Source organism: Cupressus sempervirens, chromosome 6 (assembly GCF_028749045.1).
Source record: "Cupressus sempervirens isolate cs-2001-9-10 chromosome 6, ASM2874904v1, whole genome shotgun sequence".
In the NCBI taxonomy this organism is placed as follows: domain Eukaryota; kingdom Viridiplantae; phylum Streptophyta; class Pinopsida; order Cupressales; family Cupressaceae; genus Cupressus; species Cupressus sempervirens.
The window spans coordinates 581,182,883-581,205,637 of record NC_143123.1 but is presented as its reverse complement, the minus strand read 5'-3'; the positions used below and the strand labels follow the sequence as shown (position 1 = coordinate 581,205,637).

Genomic DNA, 22,755 nt, shown 5'->3' with positions numbered 1-22,755 from the left:
ATGATTTAGTACAAAGTTAAAATTTAACTTTATAGTATCACTTAAGTTGAGGGTTGAGTCATCATTGGAAGGGGCCACTTATTTCATTAATATTATGCCTAAGCCAAGTATTAAATATTGCCAAAAAAATTAAGTTGGAAAGTTTCAAGAGTACTAACTTTCACAATTTTAGAAGTTGAGTTCTTTTGGTAACTTTTGTCAACAAAGGCATTATAAATATGAACTCATTTCATTGGGAAAAGCATGCTTGAATATTTTTTTGCTTTTGTTGCCTTAGTGGCTTTTCTGAGGTACTGATATTTGATGCCCTTGCTGAAGTAAAAAGGTTGTGTTTAAGGTTCTGAGAAGTGAATTTGAATCCACAGCTGAGGTATTGTGGACTTCTAAGATTTATCATATTATTTCAAAGCTGTACTTACTGTGGTTGAAAGACATTGTTGGCTGTCGAATTGGTGGTTGAATTTATAATTGGGCAATTGCAAGAGCTGGTGGGTGGAGTTGTTGTTTGGCATTGGATTTCCTGTTCACACCAGCACTTAACTTTATTTGCCTTGTGTGGCTAGTACTGGAGATTTCTGTGTTTTGCTCCAGACCTGAAGTTCGAATCTGTGAGGCCTCCTGTTAATAGTTAAAGGGCTGCTGCTAATAATTAGAGGCCTGCAATTGTTTGGAAGAAACCCGTGACCTCTCTTGGAGGGCTGCATCTAATATTGAGAGCCAACGTTTCATATTTTGGGTAACAGTAAAGTAAATTGCAGGCCTGCGGCTTGAATCTGAGCCTCCAATCATCATTGGAATCTTCATTCTGGGCATATTTCAGATTATCAGGCCGCACCAGTCTACGGGGGAGGCCTACAACTTGTAATGGCAGCCTTGAGAGGCTTTGGGAAGGCAGCTCATGTAACTACAACAGCTTGCATTTGGTTAGCATTATCAGGTTCTTGAAAATTTAATAATTTGGATGTCCAAATGAATTTGTAAGGGTTTGTTGTATGTCTGATTATAATTTCAGAGTTAGTGAGTATTGATAATTGGTTCAAACTTTGTAAAGTATATTTTCAGTGGATAAGGAATTGTAATAGAGGCTTTGAAATAATGCAATAAGCGTAATTTGTTGTCAAAGAGTTATTTTTCTATTATTATTGCATTTCAAGCTATCTTTCATAAGAGGAAACAAATACACCCTATACAGTAAAACAAAGTTGTGTGCCAAGTGTTTGGCAAAATGTCAAACCTTTGAATTTTGGAAAAAATGGAGGTTTGAATAAGCTATAACTAGTAGGGGTTATTACATTTTCTGAAGCTCATTAGGCACTTTCTGTGGCTCAAACTTGTATATTTCTAGGCATTTTTCTGAGATTTCTCTGCTGGTGTGACTGATTTGTGATTATCATCACTCATTTCTCTGTCATTTTTACCTACTCGGCTGCTACCATGGAAGAAAATGAGGGTTTGGGAGGAAATCCAAAGCTTTCACTGTGATTCTTTAATTGATCTTCATCATTGTTGTACTGTGTTTCCAAACTTTCATGCTGGTACTGCCGCCATTGAAGAAGAATTCTTTTTGCTGAAAAGTAATGAACTTTTGCTGGCTCAACCTTGGATACTTTTGTGCATCTTTTGGCCTTTCTCTGGAGATCATTGCTGTTACAAATTCTTTCTGCTATGACTGGAAAAGAAAAGGCTTGCTGAAGGAAAAGATAGGGACATTTTTGGGCTTGAAACACATCATTTCTATAGTTTTTTTATTTTGTGGAGATCACCAGCTTGGTAAGTTTGAACAAAGGGATCTTGCATCATTTTTTTTTAATCTTTTCATCTCTGAATGTTGGAAAGTAAGCATTTTTCATGCTTTGGTTGATCTCTTTTCACTGTAAATTTTAATGCAGAAATTTGGAAAAAATATAAAATAATATTTCCTTTCAAAGCCTGCAGTCTTGAAGCTTTTCCCTCTTTATCTGATAAATGCACCTGCATTTTACAGCTAGCTACCAGTTATAACAATGTCCTTCATTTTTTGTGTACATATAAAAGAGGGATTCTGTAGGAATGCAGCTCTATGAATGATCACTCAAAAACATCATTGTTTTTCTGAATTGGAAATCTGCTCCTAACCACGAATTCATTGTTCTCCTCATGTGTTTGTGCTGTCCATTTTTATTTGCATCTAAGAAAAAGTGGAAGCTCCTGTTTCACCTCCAGCTATTGTTTTCCATTATGCTTTTGGGCTGAACCTGCTCTTGCAGCCTATTATGGCTCTGCTTCTAGAGCTATTTCCATATAAATATTGCATTTCTCTGTTATTCCTGATATTGACAGTGCTCATATTTTGGTTCTGTGTTATTGGATTCTTATGTTTATGGATTTTGGCTCAATTCATGTGATTCTGAGCGTTGTAAAGCTGCATTCTGGTGCACTTATATTGCTTGCATTTATTCTGCTGCTTTGAAATGATAACATTCTAACATTTGAAAACACTTGACACTTCCATCATGATGGCTCAATTTAGAAATAATATGCCATTACGGTTTTGGCAAACCTTAATTACCTTCCTGCATTCCTTTGAGTTTGAAACTGCTGCTCTACTTTGACTGCTCTTTGTCATGGCCGAATGCTATCTTTTGTCCAGTTGATTGCATCTTATTGCATTATGGCTTCAAGCTGATAGTAATGATGCCCCTAGGTATTTTGATTCAAGATAGATGCTCTGATGCTTTAAACATATGAGATGCTCTCATGCTTTAAACATATGAAATCCTTTGTCATCATGGCATTGCTTTGATATGGCTAAAACTGCTGGTATACACTTGCCATTTGGTATTATGCAACTATTGTTTACTTGCTGATTGGTGCTAAATACACTGATTATTTCTCAATGCACTTTTGATTCTTTGTCTCTTATTAACAAGCTGAGCTCGAACCCTTGTGGGAGCTACATTTACATTCACTTGTTAATCAGAGACACTTGTTACTGCACACGAAACAAACTAATTAGGAGTAAAAATGCATTTTGAATTCTTGAAGTATGTATACATGTGTAGGGTATAAGTATGAAGTAAGATTGGTCATTTCTTAGATTCATTGGATCTAGCCCCCTGCTTTTTTCACTTTTCAGGTTGCAAGGCAATGAGGAAACAAGGATGCAGGAGCGACGGCAAAGCGGAAGCTATCAAAGCCGTCAGCACAACAGCCAGTCATTCAAGCAATGACTGGCCCTACTTTTTATTTATATTTTTTTTAGATTGCGCGCATGTGTACATGCTTTAAATTTAAAGAGCATAAATGTACTCCTAGCTAATTTCACGGCTTGTGTGGAGCATTTGAACAATATTTGATCAATAAACATATTAGATTTTCAGAAAGGAAAATACAGCATATGTTCTTTTTCATTGTACTCTTTCCTTCATAAAATGCAATAGTTACTTCTGCAAATAATAGTTCATAATTTTGCATAGCACATAAAATTGCATAGATAAAAATGTACCTTTTGATTTGAAACACGAGGTTCTACCTAATTGAGCTAGTAGGTGAAAATTAGGTAACTCTTATAATCGTTGTGTCTTGCATGGTGATTAGTTGTGATCAAGTTTGAGTTATTGCATGGTTATCTCCATCCTAAGAATAGATTTAATTTCAAGTTATTGAGAAACAATAGAATAGAATTCACTTCAACTTGTTTAGTTGAATGAAAGAAATTGTGAATGTTTACTTGACTAAATTTAAACTAGGTCACTGGCCTCTTGTTGATTGTAAGTGTGCCTTGTGTGGTTAGCTAGTCATTAAATGTACTTAATTGATATTCAATCTTTAGTTTGCATCCATTTCATGGCATTGAAGAAGAAATATTGATTTGAAAATCATTTTACACCTTAGAAGCTTGCATTAGGTAAATGAAGTCAGTAACAATATTGCCCTTAGTAGAGTCCAAGTTCATCCATGCTTCCTTGCATTCAAAGTTAGAAGTAGAAGTAGGAGTTCAATTCAAGTAAGTTCAAAGTTGAAAAATCAAAAAACTATATTTTCATTGCACATTGTGAAGTCAAATCTCTAGAAGCAGGTTGACAAGTCTTCAGAAACAGCATAAGTCCCCTTGGTGATTCTAGCCAATCACATTATTTCCAATTGAAGGGAACCTTGATGCCACTTCATGATCTTACTTTGCAAGCTTAGCATGAGAAGTGATCTTATTCAAGAGAGGATTGAGTATTTACAGCTTCACTTCAAAACATTGAGTGTTTGATCTTGCATGTTGTAATGGACTAAACTCACATCAACATGATCCATTATTGCTTACAAACCCATTTCCTTCAATTCCAAATTTTAGTGACATAAAAGAGTCTTTGAAATAATGAAAGAATGCAGTTAATAAGGAAACTATGGGGTTCAACCCCTACTTTTCATCACAGTTATTAACATTCTTGTACAGTTCACTTAAGATTAACTCTATCATCATTATGAAGAGGAGAAATCTAAATACCTTTACATCTTGTAAATCACCATTCACAAAATTGGCCAACCTGTCATTTAACATATGCTCCACCTGAAAAGAACAAAACAAATAAACAGGTCAACAAATTAATTGATAAGCCATAAAACTTTCCATTCATAATATTCTCTTTCACCACAAAAATGTAACCTCTTCAGACTAGATAAGAATATATAGTAAAAGGGGAAAGTGAATGCTTGCTCCCAATGGGGAGTTAATCAGCAAACCAAAAGTATAATTATTTACAAAACTCAGATTTTTTAAAAAAGGTTAAAACTTTGTAGAAAAAGAGACACTTCTTTCTTAACTTAGGAGCATCTGTGTAGCATAGAGATATAGAGGGAAAATAGAATAGAATTTAACTATTGCATTGCAGACAATAGATTTTGTTGTTTGTATTCATGTTATTGATTGCACAGAAACATATTTAGTTAACTATTTAATAGGATTGTTGTCATGCATTTTGTCACCACAAAATGTTGGTGACAGCACGAAACTTTTTCAAGATAGTTTCACATATCTCTAAGCTGGAATTTGATATTCAATTATTTAATGTTGATCAATCGATCAATTTCAATTCGTATATCAAATCATTTTACTGAAGGCCTTCACTCAAGTCTTTTTCGTTTTGTTTTCTCTCGAGCCTTTGTCTGATTTTTGAAGCCTTCATCGTCATTTTTTTTGCTTTTGAGTTTGCATTTGTTGGTTTTTAGTCATTTGGTTTTGCTCATGTCATGCCTTTCGGTTTTCCCTTTGATTTGGTCTAACCTAGAGCTCAATCGGAGTTGTTAGTCAAGAGATATGCCCGTTTTAGTGCCTCAAAAGTGAACCTTTTTAGTGCAACAACACGAATTAAAAATATGATGTTATATTTTTAATTTGACTTTCACTTTTTGATAAATATCAATTAAATTCACTTTTTGTTATGTTTTTAAGTTACTTTAACTTTAAATTCTTTACTTAAAGTGACTATAATGCACTTTATGTTATAATTTTAAGTTGAGTTACTTTTTGATTTTTCACTTAAAGTGACTATATAACTATATAGTTCCAATTTAATTTTTTATTTTTAAATCAAATGCTCATTTAAATGTTACTTTTTAAATGATGTTTATATGTTATATTTTTAAATATGATAGATAAATATTATTTATGAGCCATTTAATAACATTTTTATAAATTTAAGTGAATTAAATGGCTTTTAGTTATCAAAAGTGGACATTTTATATGCAATTACATGTAAAATCCATTAAAAGTGGACATTTTACATGTTACTGCATATAAAGTTCAACTTGGTGGACCTTTTTGATGTCATTAAATCAAAAGGCTATCAAAAATAGACTTTTTTTATGTCATTGCATAAAAAGGTAAGTTTTTATGTCTTTGCATCCAAAATGTGAGATGTAACTTAAAATATGCATTGCCCTCCAAAAGGTGTGATTTTGATCACTTGCGCATTTTAAAACATGTTATTGCCTCCAAAAGGTCTGATTTGCCTTGTTGAAAGATTTTAAAACATGTTATGCACCCAAAAAGGTCTGATTTTAACTAAAAGCATGTTTTAAAATGTGTCTTGACCTCCAAAAAGTCTGATTTTGAAGAAATACATGCATTTGGCCTCTAAAAACCCATTTTTTGAGATTGTGAGAGATTTACTTGATAGTTTTTCATGAGATCTTCTTCAATTGGGTCGTTTTTGCTTGGCAATGGATTTTCTAACATCAAAAATGGATTTATCTTGCTAAAAAATGTTTTTTCAAACTCCTTCCAAGGGCACTTTTTGGTAAAATTTCAAATAAACCCATTTAGAGGTGATTTAAATCACATTTTTGCAAGGAAAAGAGGCATTTTGGCATCTTCAATCATTTGCAATACATCTTAGCTCACATTTTTGCACTTAGAAGCCAAAAACGAATTCATTTCATGCCTTTTATGAATCATGTTTTTGCTAAAAACACCCAGAAAATTGGGTTTTTTATCTACTTTTTTGCATGTTGGAGTCACATTTTTGCATTTTGATCCACGTATATGAATTTGGGGAAGTCATTTTTTGCATTCACAAGTCAAAAATGAATCAAAAACATGCATTTTTTTGCCACGTTTTTGCAAAAACGGCCCATATTTTTGCATTAAAATGTCATGTTTTTGTTCAAAAAACTCAAAAAAATGCAATTCCAACCTATACCTTTAATCAAGGGGGATTGTTTTTGAGTTTTAAATGCATGATATTGTCTTTGGAAACCATGTATTTGGCACTTTCATGTCAAATTCCACCCTTCATTGCTCACTAATATTTGTTGAATGCAAAAATGGAAAAAGTCAAATTATTGTTTGAGAATCCGGATTTTGAGGAGAATTGATTTTCACACACTATGATTCTTGCTATTTTGGCTCTTTAATCTCCAAGTAAGTGGACATTTTCAAACTTGCTCATTAATTCATGCTTATCTTGCTATTTCCATGCATATTATGGCTTGTTATTGCACACTTGTCCATATATATGCCATGAAAAGTGCTTTTTTCCTTTAAAATGAAGATTTTGTTCATTTTCATGTTTTTGGTTATTTCTCAAGTTCAAATTTTGAATTTTTGTATTGAAGTGCTTTGCATCTTGGCATGTTTGAGTCACTTTCCAAAGGTACGTTTTTCTTTGTGTTTTTGTATTTTGTGCTTGCTTGTTGGTTTTCTCCACTTTGGAGAAGTCACAAATTCTTTCCCAAGAACTTGTTGCTTCACTTCATGCAAAAGCATTATCACGTTCCACATTCCATTTCCATGTCACAACACCTCACCTCTCATTCCATGAGCAAATACATGCTTTTCCATTTTTCGCATCTTTCCATGCTTTGTACCTCATCCGTCATTCGCACTTGCATGTAAAGTGCACCTTCCATCCGCCTTCACATCACATCTCACTTTTCATCGCTTGTCACATGTTGCACTTACATGTAATCATTTTTCATGCAATAACATTTTGAAAATCCTAAGTCACATTTGAAAATCAGCAATATCCATTTGCACGCAATTTCCATGTGCCAAACACATTAGCTTAATAAAAAGAAAATTTTAAAAAGTGCTAAAGGTGCTGATGGAAAGTTATTTTGAGTTTACATCCGAACATTGTCAAGAAGGTTTTCAAAGTGTCAGAGAATCCAGAATGTGTCAATCTACAAAGGAGAATTCACAACAACTTGAGCAAGAAAAGCTTGATCAAATCAAGTTTTCAAATAACAATGGACAATTCAGCAAAGAGAATCAAGCTATCAAAAGACATAACACCATGATTATCAAGGTGAATGCAGTGGCACAAAGTACAGGAACTTTCTGTCATGCCCAGACTACGGGGCAAAAACACACAAAAAAAAATTTTAAAACAATAATTAAAACTCATTAAGTAGATATGTTTGCGATCACAGTTTAAGTAAAGGTTCTCTACATTTCATCTTAAGTTTATAATCTTCCCGCATGAATTAATCATTAATTTATCTTTCATCATTAACTCGGTTAATTATTTTAACAATCAAATTTCTAATTTAAAAGTTTTATCGCACTAGTAATTTTATATACTTGTATACAATATCTTTAAATTATTAATTAGTCTACTAAAATAAAATACATGGGACTAACCATCTTTAATTAAATCAATTAATATTTACATCTAATGCTAACTATTTTTAAACTAAGTTAATTTAATAAAACAATTTACTAAAACCAAATTAACAAGATACTATTTAATACTAACATTTCTAAAATCTAAAACTTAACTTAAATCTAAACAAAATTTAACTTAAATTAAATACGAAATTCAATTTTACATATATCTGAATTGAAACTAATTAATATTCCAAAATTAATTAGTATTCTACACTAATACTAACTCAAGCTTTTAATAAATTCTAAAGAAGAAATTTCATTAATCTTATCATTAAGTCTAAAACTTTAACTTAACTAATTTATATATTTAAAATAAAACTAAGTTACAAGACATAATAATTACTTAAAATTAAAACTAACTATAACAAAATTAAACTACAACTAATTATACTACATAACTTATATTTAGACGAAAACATATTTCTTAACTTTCATAAGCAATTAGACTAACTAATTTAAGAACTTAATTTAAAACATACAAACTTACTCTAACTCAACAAGTTAAATCAAAGCCTATATTAACAATTATTAACATAACTAAATTAATACTATAACATTTAATCCTTCTTATCTAAAAACTAATCTTGAATTAAAGAAACTTTAAATGATACAAACAAATGATAACCAATAATAATAAGAATAACATATAATATAACAAAATTTAACTAACCTAAACTACACACTAACAATACTATTAACAAAATCAAAATACAATATAAAAAAACTAACTAAACTTATTATAACTTTAACGCAGACATCTAACACTAACTTAAAACTTTAATTAAAAACTATGACTCAACTACACTAAACTAGCCTGTACTAACATCTAACCTACTAATAACAACTTATACTTTAAATACTTAACTAAAATAAATCTTAAACTAAACTAATCTAACTAATATAAAACAACTAAACTAACCATGCATAAATCAAATACCCCAAACCCCCTAAACTCTAATCCTCTACCTAAACTCTCCTTGCCCCACACCCTACCACCCTATTACCCACATGCTTGGGCGAATCCCCAAGCAGGGTGCGCTGCCCCATGTCTGCAAGCGCAGACCTGTCCCCTTCTACGCATGGAACAGAGCCCCAAGTTGGGCGGTCAACAAGGCTTGGTGGAGGGTTTACAATTGTTTTGTTTAACACTTGATTGCCTTGACTTTAAAACTTTATTACCCCAACTTCCTTCCATCCACTAACATGTCTAATCTCCTCTCACGCAGCCCAAGGGTGATGCAGGAGAGTACACTGGTCAGGAGGGATGAAGCAAGGCTTGTCTAATGACAAGTCTCTTCTATTTAATATAGTAGAAGCATAAAGTTAGTTTGGTGGTAACATAGGATATTTAGAATATTAATAATATTTTTAGAATATTTAGTTCATTTAGGATATTTGTATGTATCTACTTTTGTTTCTTTCTTTCTTTTTTTAACTCCTTATTTTAGGTAAATAATATTTTATAAGTTTCAATAAAGAATATTAGAAGAATCTTTTAGATTCTCTGTTACCAAAATGGTAACAATTCTTTTTCTCATACAAAAGACAGAGAGTTTCTACTCATGAAACTTTTTTTTTTTCAAAAATTTTCTAAGATAGATTTACAAGGTAATGTATTTTTTTTTTCAAGGTGTATTTTTTTTTGATGGATTTAATACATAGATTTAATATTTAAACAACTTGAATCAACCAAAACCATTTTTCTTTCCTCAACATAGTTTTCATATTTAACATATAAGGAAAACTTAAAAATTTTGCTTAATTAATCCATCATCATAACATCTTATTTCTGATGTGCATCCATCTAATTTTAAATTACGATTGAATCACATGATAAACAATTATACTCAATCACCATTTTTATTGGCAAACCTGATTCAAAGGCTCAGCCGGGAAAGAACCAGGAAGAAAACCCGGCTTCATTACCATTACAACATAGTTTTTGAAAGAATAGTTACATAGGATTTCAATCCCAAATTACAACAATTTAATTGAATTTTCTTCATGACCCTCATCAAGGGATTCATAACAATTTCTGCAACACATTTCTAGAACCATGGAGGGAACAGAATCTGATCAGGTGACAACAAGCATGACCAAGAAACAATTCAACCATGCATATTCATACAAAGTTTTCACAATAGGATTCACAATAAATCAAAACTAGGGAAAGGTGGATTTTTCCAACAGGAGATGTCAGACACAACACCAAACCAGGTGCCCAATCGGGGCTATAAATCAAGAACTTCCGTTCTTCCATTCTTACATGCCAAAACTCATGCGTGGTTTGTGCTGACAAGTAGGGGCCCATAACACCCTACCCTCTCTCCCTCTTCTCGTCCTGAGAAGAGACTCTACACTGTTGGAGTCCAACTAAAAGGACCTTTCCCGAAATTGGTCACTTTTGCCCTCTCCAAGGGTGAGTAATGCCAAAACACCCATACGAGAAAATCTCAAAATTCAAACATAAACAAGAAAAGAAAACATTCAAAAAAAACATGGTTTTCAAATCTTCCCAACATACCCACAAACATACAAGCATTCAAACATCAACAAGGTAGCATAAGCATGAAACAAACATGAAAATCTGAACAAGGGAGATGAAAATTCCTACCTGCACAAAGAGATAATGGCAAATGAACAAGTTTGAGTAGAGCTTTTCCCTTCCTTTCTTCACTCTTCCAAGACTCCTCTCTAAAAGTAGAGATTGGGTAACAACCTAAACTACTCAAAGAAGGGCCTCTAAATAAGCCTCAAACTCAACCACCAAAAGGATCAATAACTTCTCCCACCCACTTACAATTCTAGAAACTCCTAACTCAACCCACACTATGGTTAAACACTAAGTGGAAGTGGGGTGATGAAACTCATGGTAGCCATAGTCAATTTTCGCACAAAGGCAAAAAGAGACTTTTTGAGTGATCTCAAAAGTCAATAGAAGGGGCTTAGGGGTTGGAAAAGACCCCCAACCCATACCCATACCCCTTGGGTATAAATATTTCATGTTTTAAAGCCTTAGGAATAGGTTTAGAGCCAAACAAAAGCTAGGAATTAAATAGGACCAACTAACAACTCTAAAATGCAAACTAAGCACTAAACCTGATTAAGGATGAATAAACTCGATTAAGAACCAAATTAGCAAAAAGACATTAACTTAATCCGACTTAGGTCCAGAGGTTACACAGCTAACCCTAATCAGCACGCTGAAGAGCATAAACAATTCACAAGTGTCAAGCGACACTAAAAGAACATAGTTACGAATATTAACATTTACTGATCACATAAGGATACATACATACATCTCAATTTAATTACGAACAACAAGGTTTCCAAAATTAGCACATAGAGATCAGTTCTATTCCTCCGTCGGTTTTCTCGGCTAAAATATCTACACACTCATTGCACACATCAGTAGTCCCGTAAAATCACATGTACATATATATATATATATATATATATATATATATATATATATATATATATATACGTATCAAAAATTCACATAAATTGAAACATACATCAATCAGAGTTTCTTTCATCCTACTTAATTCTTAGCCATAAAGATTCCAAAATCAATGTGTTAATCCTACATTTTACTTAATTCATCAACATACATATACCTAAAACCTTAAATGACGAACATCAAATATCTGGAAGTAACATCACACAGCATGAAATAATATAATATGTTCTAAGCAACAGATAATGTCTCGACATCTCAAGTCGTGAGTATCAAAATAATAGTGTAGCTACGAAGGGTCGGGGCGAGGCCTCACACTTTCAATCCTGTGATCATCCAAGATTGCATCGTCAAAGTACAAGGCCCTTCAGAACAATCCCTAGGATTGTTTTCTTCTTTCTCTTCCATCTTTATTCTTCTTCTTTCATGTTTATAATTGAAGAGGATGTATTACATGAAGATGTGCAATTACATGTAATATGAGTTACATGTATGTAAAAGGATGTAATATGAGTTGCATGTGCAGTTGCATGTAACCCTATATTTTCTTTTTTAGTTAAACTAGGTCAAAGTTGGTTGAGTTGCTCCCACGTTTTCCTCCATCTTTTTCTCAACTCCTGTGCCTATATAAAGTAATGCCCCCTCATTGTAAAAATCATCTTTTTTTGTATGCAAGAAAGCTCTGCCACATTTGTGCAAGCATAACTTTGATTGTGTAGTATGAATTTGGGAGAAAAGTGAATAAAATAAGCAATTGAATTTGAAGCTTTGACTAGAAGCAATTGTGATAGAGCAAATTAGAAGCTTTCACTGTAATTTGTGCCTATTTTCTTGATTCATGTTATTATTGTGTGTTCAATAATAGAACATAGTGATTTAAGAAGCAATCGGAGCCGAAGCTTTGACTAGGAGCGGTTGTGGAAATATATAGCTAGAAGCTTTGCCTGTAGCTTATACTTCTTTCTTAATTCGCCAAATAGTTAAGTTATTTTTACTTTTAGAAGTCTTTGTGCCCTAATTGTAAAGCTTTTCCATATAGAAGCACGACCGGACTTAGAGCCAAACCGGTATATTTTCAGCTAGCCTTTGAATTAATGAAGGTTTATCAGTATCACTATTTCAAGCTCTTGATAGAAGTGTAGTTAGAGATTAACCCTACCCATTACTCACTCCACGAGTAAGTGGATTCTTTCTTGAAAGATAAGAAGAAAGGATATTGGTAACACCCATTTTATAAAATCTCTCGACTTCTTGCTTATCTTGAGTTAATCCAAGGAACGGTGAGAAGGGGGAGTCTTCCCTTTAAGGTAAGAGAGACTCTATCTCACATGCTGTGGCTGGTCATCCTATTTTGCGACTGAATTTTTACCCAAAACTGTCAATTGAAAAATATCCACCCAAAAAGGATTATTACCAAATAGTTGTCCAACTGTGATATCAAATATAAGCCAAGTTTGTTAGGTACTTAAGATCAAAATGAATTGTAGAAAACATATTTTTTCGTTTATGTTCATATTGCTGATAACATAGGCAAATATTCAGATAACTTTTTTTTAAATGGCAATCACCAAAGAACTGTTCAAGTCTAAGATCAAATATTAGCTAACTCTGTGAAGTTACTGAAATCAAATCTTATCATACTTTTAAAGAGGGCAATCACCAAATAGTTGTCTAAGCTTGAGATCAAATATTAGCCAAGTCTATGACGTAACTAAGATCAAAATTTATGAGACAGAGATCTAGCTAGGAATTTATCAAAAGTGCAATTTATTCAAAGTACAAACAAGGAGTTTGTAGGCATAGTTCAATATTTTAAAAAACTTATCAAGTCATATTCCACAATTGCAATGCTTTATATTCCATTATGGTAATTGGCTCCTTTATATGGGGTACAATTCCACAAAAGACATTTGTTTAGTTGAAGTAAAAGATTAGCACACCACTAGTTTTGGCCACTACAATTTCAATTGGAGGCCAATGTTAATAATTAGACAGAGATCTAGCTATTGTTAGGAATTTATCAGAAGAGTAATTTATTCGAAGTGCAAACCATTTTTAAGTGATCCAAAACTTTCATTGTGATTGAGACAAGGAGTTTTATAGGCATATTCAATATTTGAGAAAGCATATAAAATCATATTCCACAATTGTAATGCTTTATATTCCATAATGGCAGTTGGCAATCCTTTATATGGGCTAGAATTCCCTATAAGACATTCATAAGTTGAAGTAAAATATTAGCACACCTCTAGTTTTGGCAACTACAATTTCACGTGGAGGCCAATGTTAATGATTAGACAGAGATCTTGCTATTGTTAGGAATTTATCAGAAGTGCAATTTATTCAAAGTGCAAACTATTTTGAAGTGATCAAAGACTCTCATTGTGATTGAGACAAGGAATTTTATAGGCATATTCAATATTTGCGAAAGCTTATCAAATCACATTCCACAATTGCAATGCTTTATATTCCATAATCACAATTGGCAGTCCTTTATATGGAGTAGAGTTCCACAAAAAGACATTCATTTAGTTGAAGTTAAATATTAGCACACCTCTAGTTTTGGCAACTACAATTTCAAGTGGAGGCTAATGTTAATGATTAAACTAAATATACTAACTATAATTTAAAACTCATCATAGTTTAAATTTTGAAGCTACTTTATAATATTAACAATAACTATAGGGGTCCATTGCTTCCTCATTAAAGGGTCATCTATAATAGTGCATAATACTAATAATTTTAAAATTAGTGTATAATATTAATTATACATTCGATCACATCCAAATCCATGGGGTGAGGCGTGAAAAGAGCTCGGGTCATATTAAAACTACAATTTAGAGCAAATTCATTAGTTGCTTTGACAATATCTACATTCATCTTACAATTCAGGATGATTGAGGCCCCTTCAAATTCGATTGATGATCGACATTGCTCCTCTTGTTCCTCTATTTAGGGGTTTCTAGAGGTCAAAAAGAAAACTGAGGGGGCAGATTAACAAATTGTTCACATGCCAATTCCACATTGAATTCACTTTCATCCTAGAATCAATCCTATTTATGAGTTATTCGTCAATATCATGAGTTTTTTGCAGCGTTTCATAGGTTTTTGCAATAATCATTATTTATGGATTTTTATATGATTTTAGTTGTGCTTTAAATTCAAAGAGGTTGTTGGAATTTGAGTTAATTTTTTCATGAATCACAATTTTTTCAGGGAATAAATTGTAAAGGTTTGTAGGATCTCTGATAAAGATAAACTAAATCTCTTTTGATGCAATATCAATATACTGATATAGATATTATCAGAACTGTATATACAACTGAATCTGCTTCTAATTAATAATAACGATGTGCTCTTTATATGGTAAGTATATCAATAATGTTTCTGATCACAGTCCAAATGATATCTGTCTTTAATAGGTTTGAGTGTGGCAACAATATTACTTGATTGTTATCTCTGGTTAAGAGTACATCATTGTCGTGTAATTGATGATCTGATTCATCCAACGATCAGTGATTATATATGAGAAGTAGAGGTGCATGTCCCATAGGGACATGACTACGACTATACATGGCCAATGGCCGTGTAGAGTCATGGCCCTACAGGGTCATGCACTTCTAATAAACTAAGGCCCTATAGGGTCATGCACTTCTAATAAACTAAGCCCTATAGGGTCATGCACTTCTAATAAACTAACTGTTCCAATAACAAACTAACAATAATCAAACACTGATTATGATTAAGTATATGACAATTAGTAAACATATGTTAGGGATTTTATATATATATATATATATATATATATATATATATATATATATATATATATATATATATATATATATATATATATATATATATATATATATATATATATATATTTGTGTGAGGAGATCACAAATCATATACTTGACATATCTGCGAACTTCACTTCTTCTGAAGCTACATATTAACACTCCCTCTTAGCAAGGGAGAAGTGAAATATCAATCATATATCATGAACCTTAACAAGATATCAATATTAATGATATCCACACACATAACAGATTCTCTGACTTTCACACCCTGAAATAGTGACTTGTCAAATAATTATAATCACAATGTTATGAACACTATCATAACATGTATTATGATCTCCGACATTCTAGGTCAACAATAAGAGTGATCATAATATGTTTGTTATCAATGACTTTCCACATATCCAAAAACAATAACATAATTTATCATGATAACAGGCCTATCATTTGTAAGCTCGTCACCTTACAATGATTACCTTTTGAATATATGTCTATGAAAGATCATCATCTTTCATTACATATCTCATGCAACTATTCATTAGAAGCATAAACACATAAAATTGAAACTCAAATTCAATATTCAAAATTACAATTTGATCATACCAAGTTTTCCTCTGAAATATTTCAATTTAACCTTGGCAAGAGATTTGGTAAGAACATCCGTTGTTTGCTCATTTGTACTTATGTACTCTAGTTTGATAACACCTCGATCTACCATATCCCTAATATAATGATAAGATATCTTAATATGCTTAGATTGATTGTGGAAAAATGAATTTGTTGAAAGCTTGATACAACTTTGATTATTGCAGTAAATGATAGTTGGCTTCAAAGCTTTCTTGAACAACCCAACCAGCAACTTTTGCAACTATACAGCTTCTTTGGCTCTCATGGACAAGGCTATATATTCCGCTTCAGTGGAGCTTAAGGCAACTGAAGATTGTTTCCTGCTAAACCAAGAAATCATTGTAGATCCGAGATTGAAACAACATCCTGTAGTACTCTTACATTCAATAGAGTTGTCGGCCCAGTCAAAATCTGAATATCCATGAAGATTGATTCCAAGTTGATCATATTTGAGTCCCATACTAACTCAACCTCTTAGGAATGTAAGATGTGCTTAGCTTCCATAAGATGTATCTTCTTTGGTTCACACATGAATTGACTTAATGTATTAGTTGCATAATAGATATTAGGACAAGTATTAACCAAGTACATTAGTGATCCGATGATCTATCTGTAGTAAGTAGGATCAGTAGGCTCAAATTCAAATCCGTCACTCTTCAATTTATGAAAGTTAGCTTCCATAGGAGTAGTAACTAAGTTTACAATCCATCATTCCAAACTTAGTCAAAATATCAACAATTTATTTTCCTTGATTTAAGAAAATGTAGTCCTCCTTTTGCCAAACTTCTAGACCTAGGAAGTAATGAAGAAGTCCTAGGTCTTTCATATCAAATTCTATTGTTAGTTCTTGTTTGCATTTAGCTATAAGATCTTCAAACTCTATTGTTAGTTCTTGTTTGCATTTAGCTATAAGATCTTCTTCACCTGTTATAAGTAAGTCATCAACATATAATACAAAATTAATCATATCATCTCCATTTATTTTGAGGTATATATTAGGATCAACTTCATTCTTGGAATACCCTAATTTTGTGAGATAGTTGTCTATTCTTTCATATCATGCCCTGGGTGCTTGTTTAAGGCCATATAGTGTTTTTTTTAATTTACACACGAGTATTTTTGTCATGAGTATGAATCTTTTTGGTTGCTCAATATATACTTCTTCAATTTCACCATTTAGGAATGTTGTTTTGACATCCATTTGATGTATCTTCCACCCTTTGGATGCTGCAATTGCTATGATGGTTCTAACAAATGTGTACTGGGCAAGTGAAGCACATGTTTCTTCATAATCAATTCCTTCCTTCTGCAAGAATCTACAAGCTACAAATTTGGCTTTGTATTTTTTAATATTGTCGTCAGGTGCATGCTTGATTTTGTATACCCATTTAGAAGAGACAACTGATTATTTATTTGGTCTGAGTACACCATCCCACACATCATTTTTTAGTATTGATTAATATTCTTCAATGATTGCTTCTTTCCAAGATTTGTTTGATAAGGCTTCTTCGACATTTGAAGGCTTTGTTTTGATGAGTTCAGAGAGTAGTGCTATGTAGCATGATTGGTTTCTTGTTTTCTTGTTTTCTCTGACTACTTCATCAAGTTCTATATGATTTTTTTCTATCATCTTTCTAGCCCAAAGTGGTCTCTTTTTGTTAGGATTTTCAGTATTCTCTGAATTTGGAATAATAGGTGTAATATGTTCTGTATCATTCTCCCTCTCATTCTCTACTAAATGATCCTCATCTAGTTCAGTGGTAGGTTTCGTGAATGATTCATCAATGTTCTTTGAAAGATTAAAAGCAATGTCTTCTTCAAATTTTACATCTTTACTGACTTCGAGGGTTCTTTGACCAGGGACATAGATCTTGTAACCTTTGGTTGATTCACTATATCTGATGAGTATACCCTTCTTTCCAGATGGTTCTAATTTTGTTCTCTTTTCTTTAAGAATATGAATATAAATAGGACAACCAAATATTCTTAAGTGGCTTAAAAGTCTGGTTTGATGCCTGTAAATACTTCTTTAGGAGTTGTCTTTTCCAATATTGAGTGAGACATCTATTTTGAATATAAACTACAGTATTAAAAGCTTCAGCCCAAAAAGAGGAATGAAGATTTTGGTCATGCATCATAGCTCTAGCTGATTCAATAATGGATCTGTTTTTTCATTTTGTGACTCCATTCTGTTGAGAATTATATGGTAGAAAAAACTCCCTCTTAATCCCAACAGTAATGCAAAAAATCTTTAAAGATTTCTAAGATGCATTCACCTCCATCATTTGATCTTAGGGTTTTGATTTTTTGTCCAAACTGATTTTCAACTAGGGCTTTGAATTCTTTGAATTTAGATAATACTTCATTTGATTTCTTTTGTTTAAGGAAGTAGATCCAAGTTCTCCTAGAATAGTCATCTATAAAGATCACATAATAGAGACATCCATTTAGGGAAGATACAAACATAGGACCACATAGATCAATATGAATGAGTTCAAGTACAAAATTTGATTTGTGTACACTTTTGGGAAAGGATTTTTGTGTTTCTACGTAGGGCACATCCTTTGCAAATGCCTCAATGATCGGGTATGAGGCTAGGTAACCCTATTACAATTTTTCCTATCAATGATAAGGCACGGAAATGAAGGTGACCTAGTCTTCTATGCCATATTTCATTTGTGTTTGCTGTTTCATGATTTAGAGCTAAATTTTGCTGGTTATAAAGTTTATATAAACTTCCATCTCTAAATCCAATGGATATAGCTTTCTTGATATTTGAATTCTTTGGCCAAGATAGAACTTTATCTTCTTGGAAGGTGATTCGATATCCTTGATCAGCAAGACCAGAGATAGAGACCAAATTTCTTTTTATACCAAGTACAAATAAAACATTCTTAAGTTGGAGAGTAATACCTGAATTTAGTTGAATTGAACATAATCCAATACCTTTAACCGAGTGTGTAGAGTTGTCTCCAATGGTTACTTATTCAGAGGAGTATCTTTCGAAGCTTTCAAATTTATCTCTAAAGCCTGCAATATGACATGATGCTCCACTGTCTATAATCCAAGTATTCTTCTTGTATTTTAATTCACTTGAGAGTGCTAGATAAAATGCGAAGTTTTCTTCTTTTTCATCTTTTTCCTCTTTAATTTCTACTAGAGCTGCTTGAATTTTCTTTCGTTCCGGACAAAAGTTATATGTGTGAGCAAATTTGTCACAATTGTAACATTGTACTTTTGACCAATCTAGTTTCTTGTATGATTTGTTGAATTCCTTCCTATTTCTTTTGAATTTACCTTTCTTTTCTTTATTGTTGGTATTAGCTTGAAGAACTTGAATGTCTCCCACTTGATTTAGGTTGATTCCTGAAACTAATCTTGACTCTTCTTGAGTGCATTCATTTTTAAGTAGTTCAAATTTAGGAAGATCAAGTTGAAAGCTTAGGCCATGAATAAAAGTTTCCCAAGATATTGGTAGTCCTTTTAAGGCTATAATGCTAAGTTCTTTATCATCTACTTGACTCCAATAGTCGCAAGTTGATCTTTCAACTTAGAAATTCTTAAGAAGTAGGACGTAATTGATTCTCCATTGTTCATTTTGATATATAGAAGATCTTGCTTTAGTTTTAGCAATCTACTAAAGTTGTTAATTTCGAAAGTATTCTTAATTGTAGAAGACATCTCAAAAGTTGTTTTGAGATTAGATATAGAGGGGAGAATGTGATACTTCACAGAATCTATAATAATCTTCATGGTTTTGTTGTTGTGCCTCTTCCAAGTTATTTTATCTGGATCATTTTCTGGTATTGGTTTATTTGATTCCAAATATTCTTCTAATTCCATCTCTCATAGTACAATCATAACTCAAATTTTCCATGATGTAAAATTAGAAGCTCCTTCAAATCTATCATCTAGCCTGACGTGATTCACCATTTTGATTTGAAAAATCTGATATTAATAAATCTGAAATTTAAAATTCTGAGATCGAGTTTCTCTATCACGATGGCTCTAATACCATGTAAAGGTTTGTAGGATCTCTGATAAAGATAAACTAAATCTCTTTTGATGCAATATCAATATACTGATATAGATATTATCAGAACTGTATATACAAGTGAATCTGGTTCTGATTAATAATAACGATGTGCTCTTGATATGGTAAGTATATCAATAATGTTTCTGATCACAGTCCGAACGATATATGACTTTAACAGGTTTGAGTGTGGCAACAATATTACTTGATTGTTATCGCCGGTGAAGAGCAGATCATTGTTGTGTAATTGATGATCTGATTCATCCAGTAATCGGTGATTATATATGAGAAGTAGAGGTGCATGTCCCGTAGGGACATGACTATACGTGGCCAATGGCCACGTAGACTCATGGCCCTATGGGGTCATGCACTTCTAATAAACTAAATGTTCCAATAACAAACTAACAATAATCAGACACCGATTATGATTAAGTATATGAAGATTAGTAAACATATGTTAGGGATTATGTGTGTGTGTGTGTGTGTGGAAATCACAGATCATATACTTACCATATCTGTGAACTTCACTTCTTCTAAAGCTACACATTAACAAAAATCAGCTAGCTTTAAGATTTAGGATTAATCAAGTATAATCGGTATTTTTTTTCGCAGATTACTGTCTATGCTTTCTACAACCGGCCACCCTACCACCCAAACAAATATTAGTTTTGTAATTTAATATTCAACCTCATGCTCGGACTATGATGAGATTATACCTTTTTCAAGAAAAGTTGGACAAACATGGTCCTATAACTACAAGTGAGCTAAATTTCTGGTAAGAAGTAAACACTCTTGAATAAATTCTATGAAATTATGAATCAGTTGAAATCAATAATTCTCATCAATCTTCTAAAATGAACAAACAGATAGAAATATGGTGATAGCATAATGCACAAATAGAAGTCAACATAAGTCATTACCAATCAGAAATCTCACCAAATACACACATGCAATAAATCATACCCCTGGTAATAAGATTAGGTTATCCAAGATAATGCTTACAATATTTCTATATATTCTTACAAATGAGTGCTGGAATAACATCAGAAACAGCAGCATTGTTGACTCTGTTGTATATACATGTAAATGTCATTGCTGATTTAAATGTCACTAAAAGCTTAATTTACAGAGGTTGAGCTTTAGAAGCTACCAGTGTAATGAGCCATGCTGGCCCTCAAAGCTCTCAAATAATCAATGTTGAAGATGTTGCAATAATAATTTCAACTCAAATATTTGAAAATTACATAGGGAATATACAGCTGAAATTTTCAAATTTTAATATCAATTTAGATACTGAGTATTTTCACAAAATACCAACAAACCAGTTGATAAAATACCCAATATCATCTAAATCAACAATACCCAGAAAAATTATTAGTTACAATCCATGAACTTACAACTAGGACATGCCTTGAAACCCTCTAAAATGAAGACTAGCAGTAGCAAAAGAATTCTTCAACAAACAAATGCAACTGTAGATATGGAAAAAGCTGCTCCCAAAGTGTAGATAGAATAAAACGCCTACCAACAAATATAAGTGGGTGCTCAACCAACTCCAAATTAACCAGCACACAACCACTTCTCAACAATAGTAATAACAGTATGAGAAGACGCCAAAATCCAAATTTCCCAACACCACAGTGTATACAACAATGGAGATAAAGAACAATTCTTTGAAAACTAATTCACAATACCTTGGTTGTGAATTACTATAAACTTCTTAAGAACAAACCCTTATACAGCAAGGGCACAAAATCAAAACCTCAAAAGTGACAACAAAGAAAATAAGATAATCATATAACCAGATGCTTTTCTCATCAAATAGGCTCATATTTATAATCTTCAAATGGCATAAGTTTCCCAAATGAACTCCACTTAAGAAGCTTCCTCCACGCAACATTAAAATATAGTAAAATACCATTATAATATAACTTATAAATTGCTTTTCGCTCCCAAAAATGACCTTTCCCACCATAACATAATACTCTGACACACAAGGCCACTATTTCTTATGCCCACGATTTAAAACTTTTTGACCCGGTTCCAACAAACTATGATACTAAGGTGACCAACATACAACACCAACAAAAATAGCAACCTCGGCATATTTAGATGAATAATAATAATTCACCCATCTTGCGAAAACAACTGAAGAAGCATCAAAATCGGTATCTAAGAACACTAGAGTGATCCTAATGATGAAAGACAATGAATGAACCTAACGAGTGACTTACTATAAATAGACACTCCCTCTAGGATTCTTGAAGTCCAAACCAAAAACCTGAAATAAAAACTGAGAGCATCACTCAACTCCTCTAAATCAACTGAGCTCATTGAAACCAATAGTTTGACTTACCATAAATAGTAAGTCCCTCAAACGAAGCCAAAACAAATTGTAGACTACTGGAAAGCCTATAACCCCACAACTACGACCCTCAAACACCAATGTCAGCTCACAAGGTCACGATGGTGAACTGATCGAGCCAACAGCAAGAACTTGCTAAAAATGGGGACATTACAAGGAAGCATATGATTGAACTTTGTCCCTAGGTTTTGCATTAATCTTGTTTGATGTCAATGCCAGCCCTAATCAAACTTCAGCTCAAAGGTTTGTATCAATTGTGGCCACTAAGCATGATTTGCCCAAAGAATCCCTCTATGGTGAGTCAAAACTAGAAAATATTAAAACAAAGGT

The 22,755-nt window shown here is 32.7% G+C and overlaps 1 protein-coding gene across 4 annotated transcripts in view; it reads right to left on the bottom strand.

The window, feature by feature from the left end:
* The window catches only part of LOC149553579 (ADP-ribosylation factor GTPase-activating protein AGD3-like), a 150,281-nt gene that overhangs the window by 62,164 nt on the left and 65,362 nt on the right, over positions 1-22,755 (bottom strand). For all 4 annotated transcript variants that reach the window (XM_089788979.1, XM_089788980.1, XM_089788981.1 and 1 more), the window contains one exon: positions 4,478-4,540. In XM_089788979.1, coding sequence (XP_089645105.1) covers positions 4,478-4,540 — 63 coding nt within the window. The remainder of the gene's footprint in view (positions 1-4,477; positions 4,541-22,755) is intronic.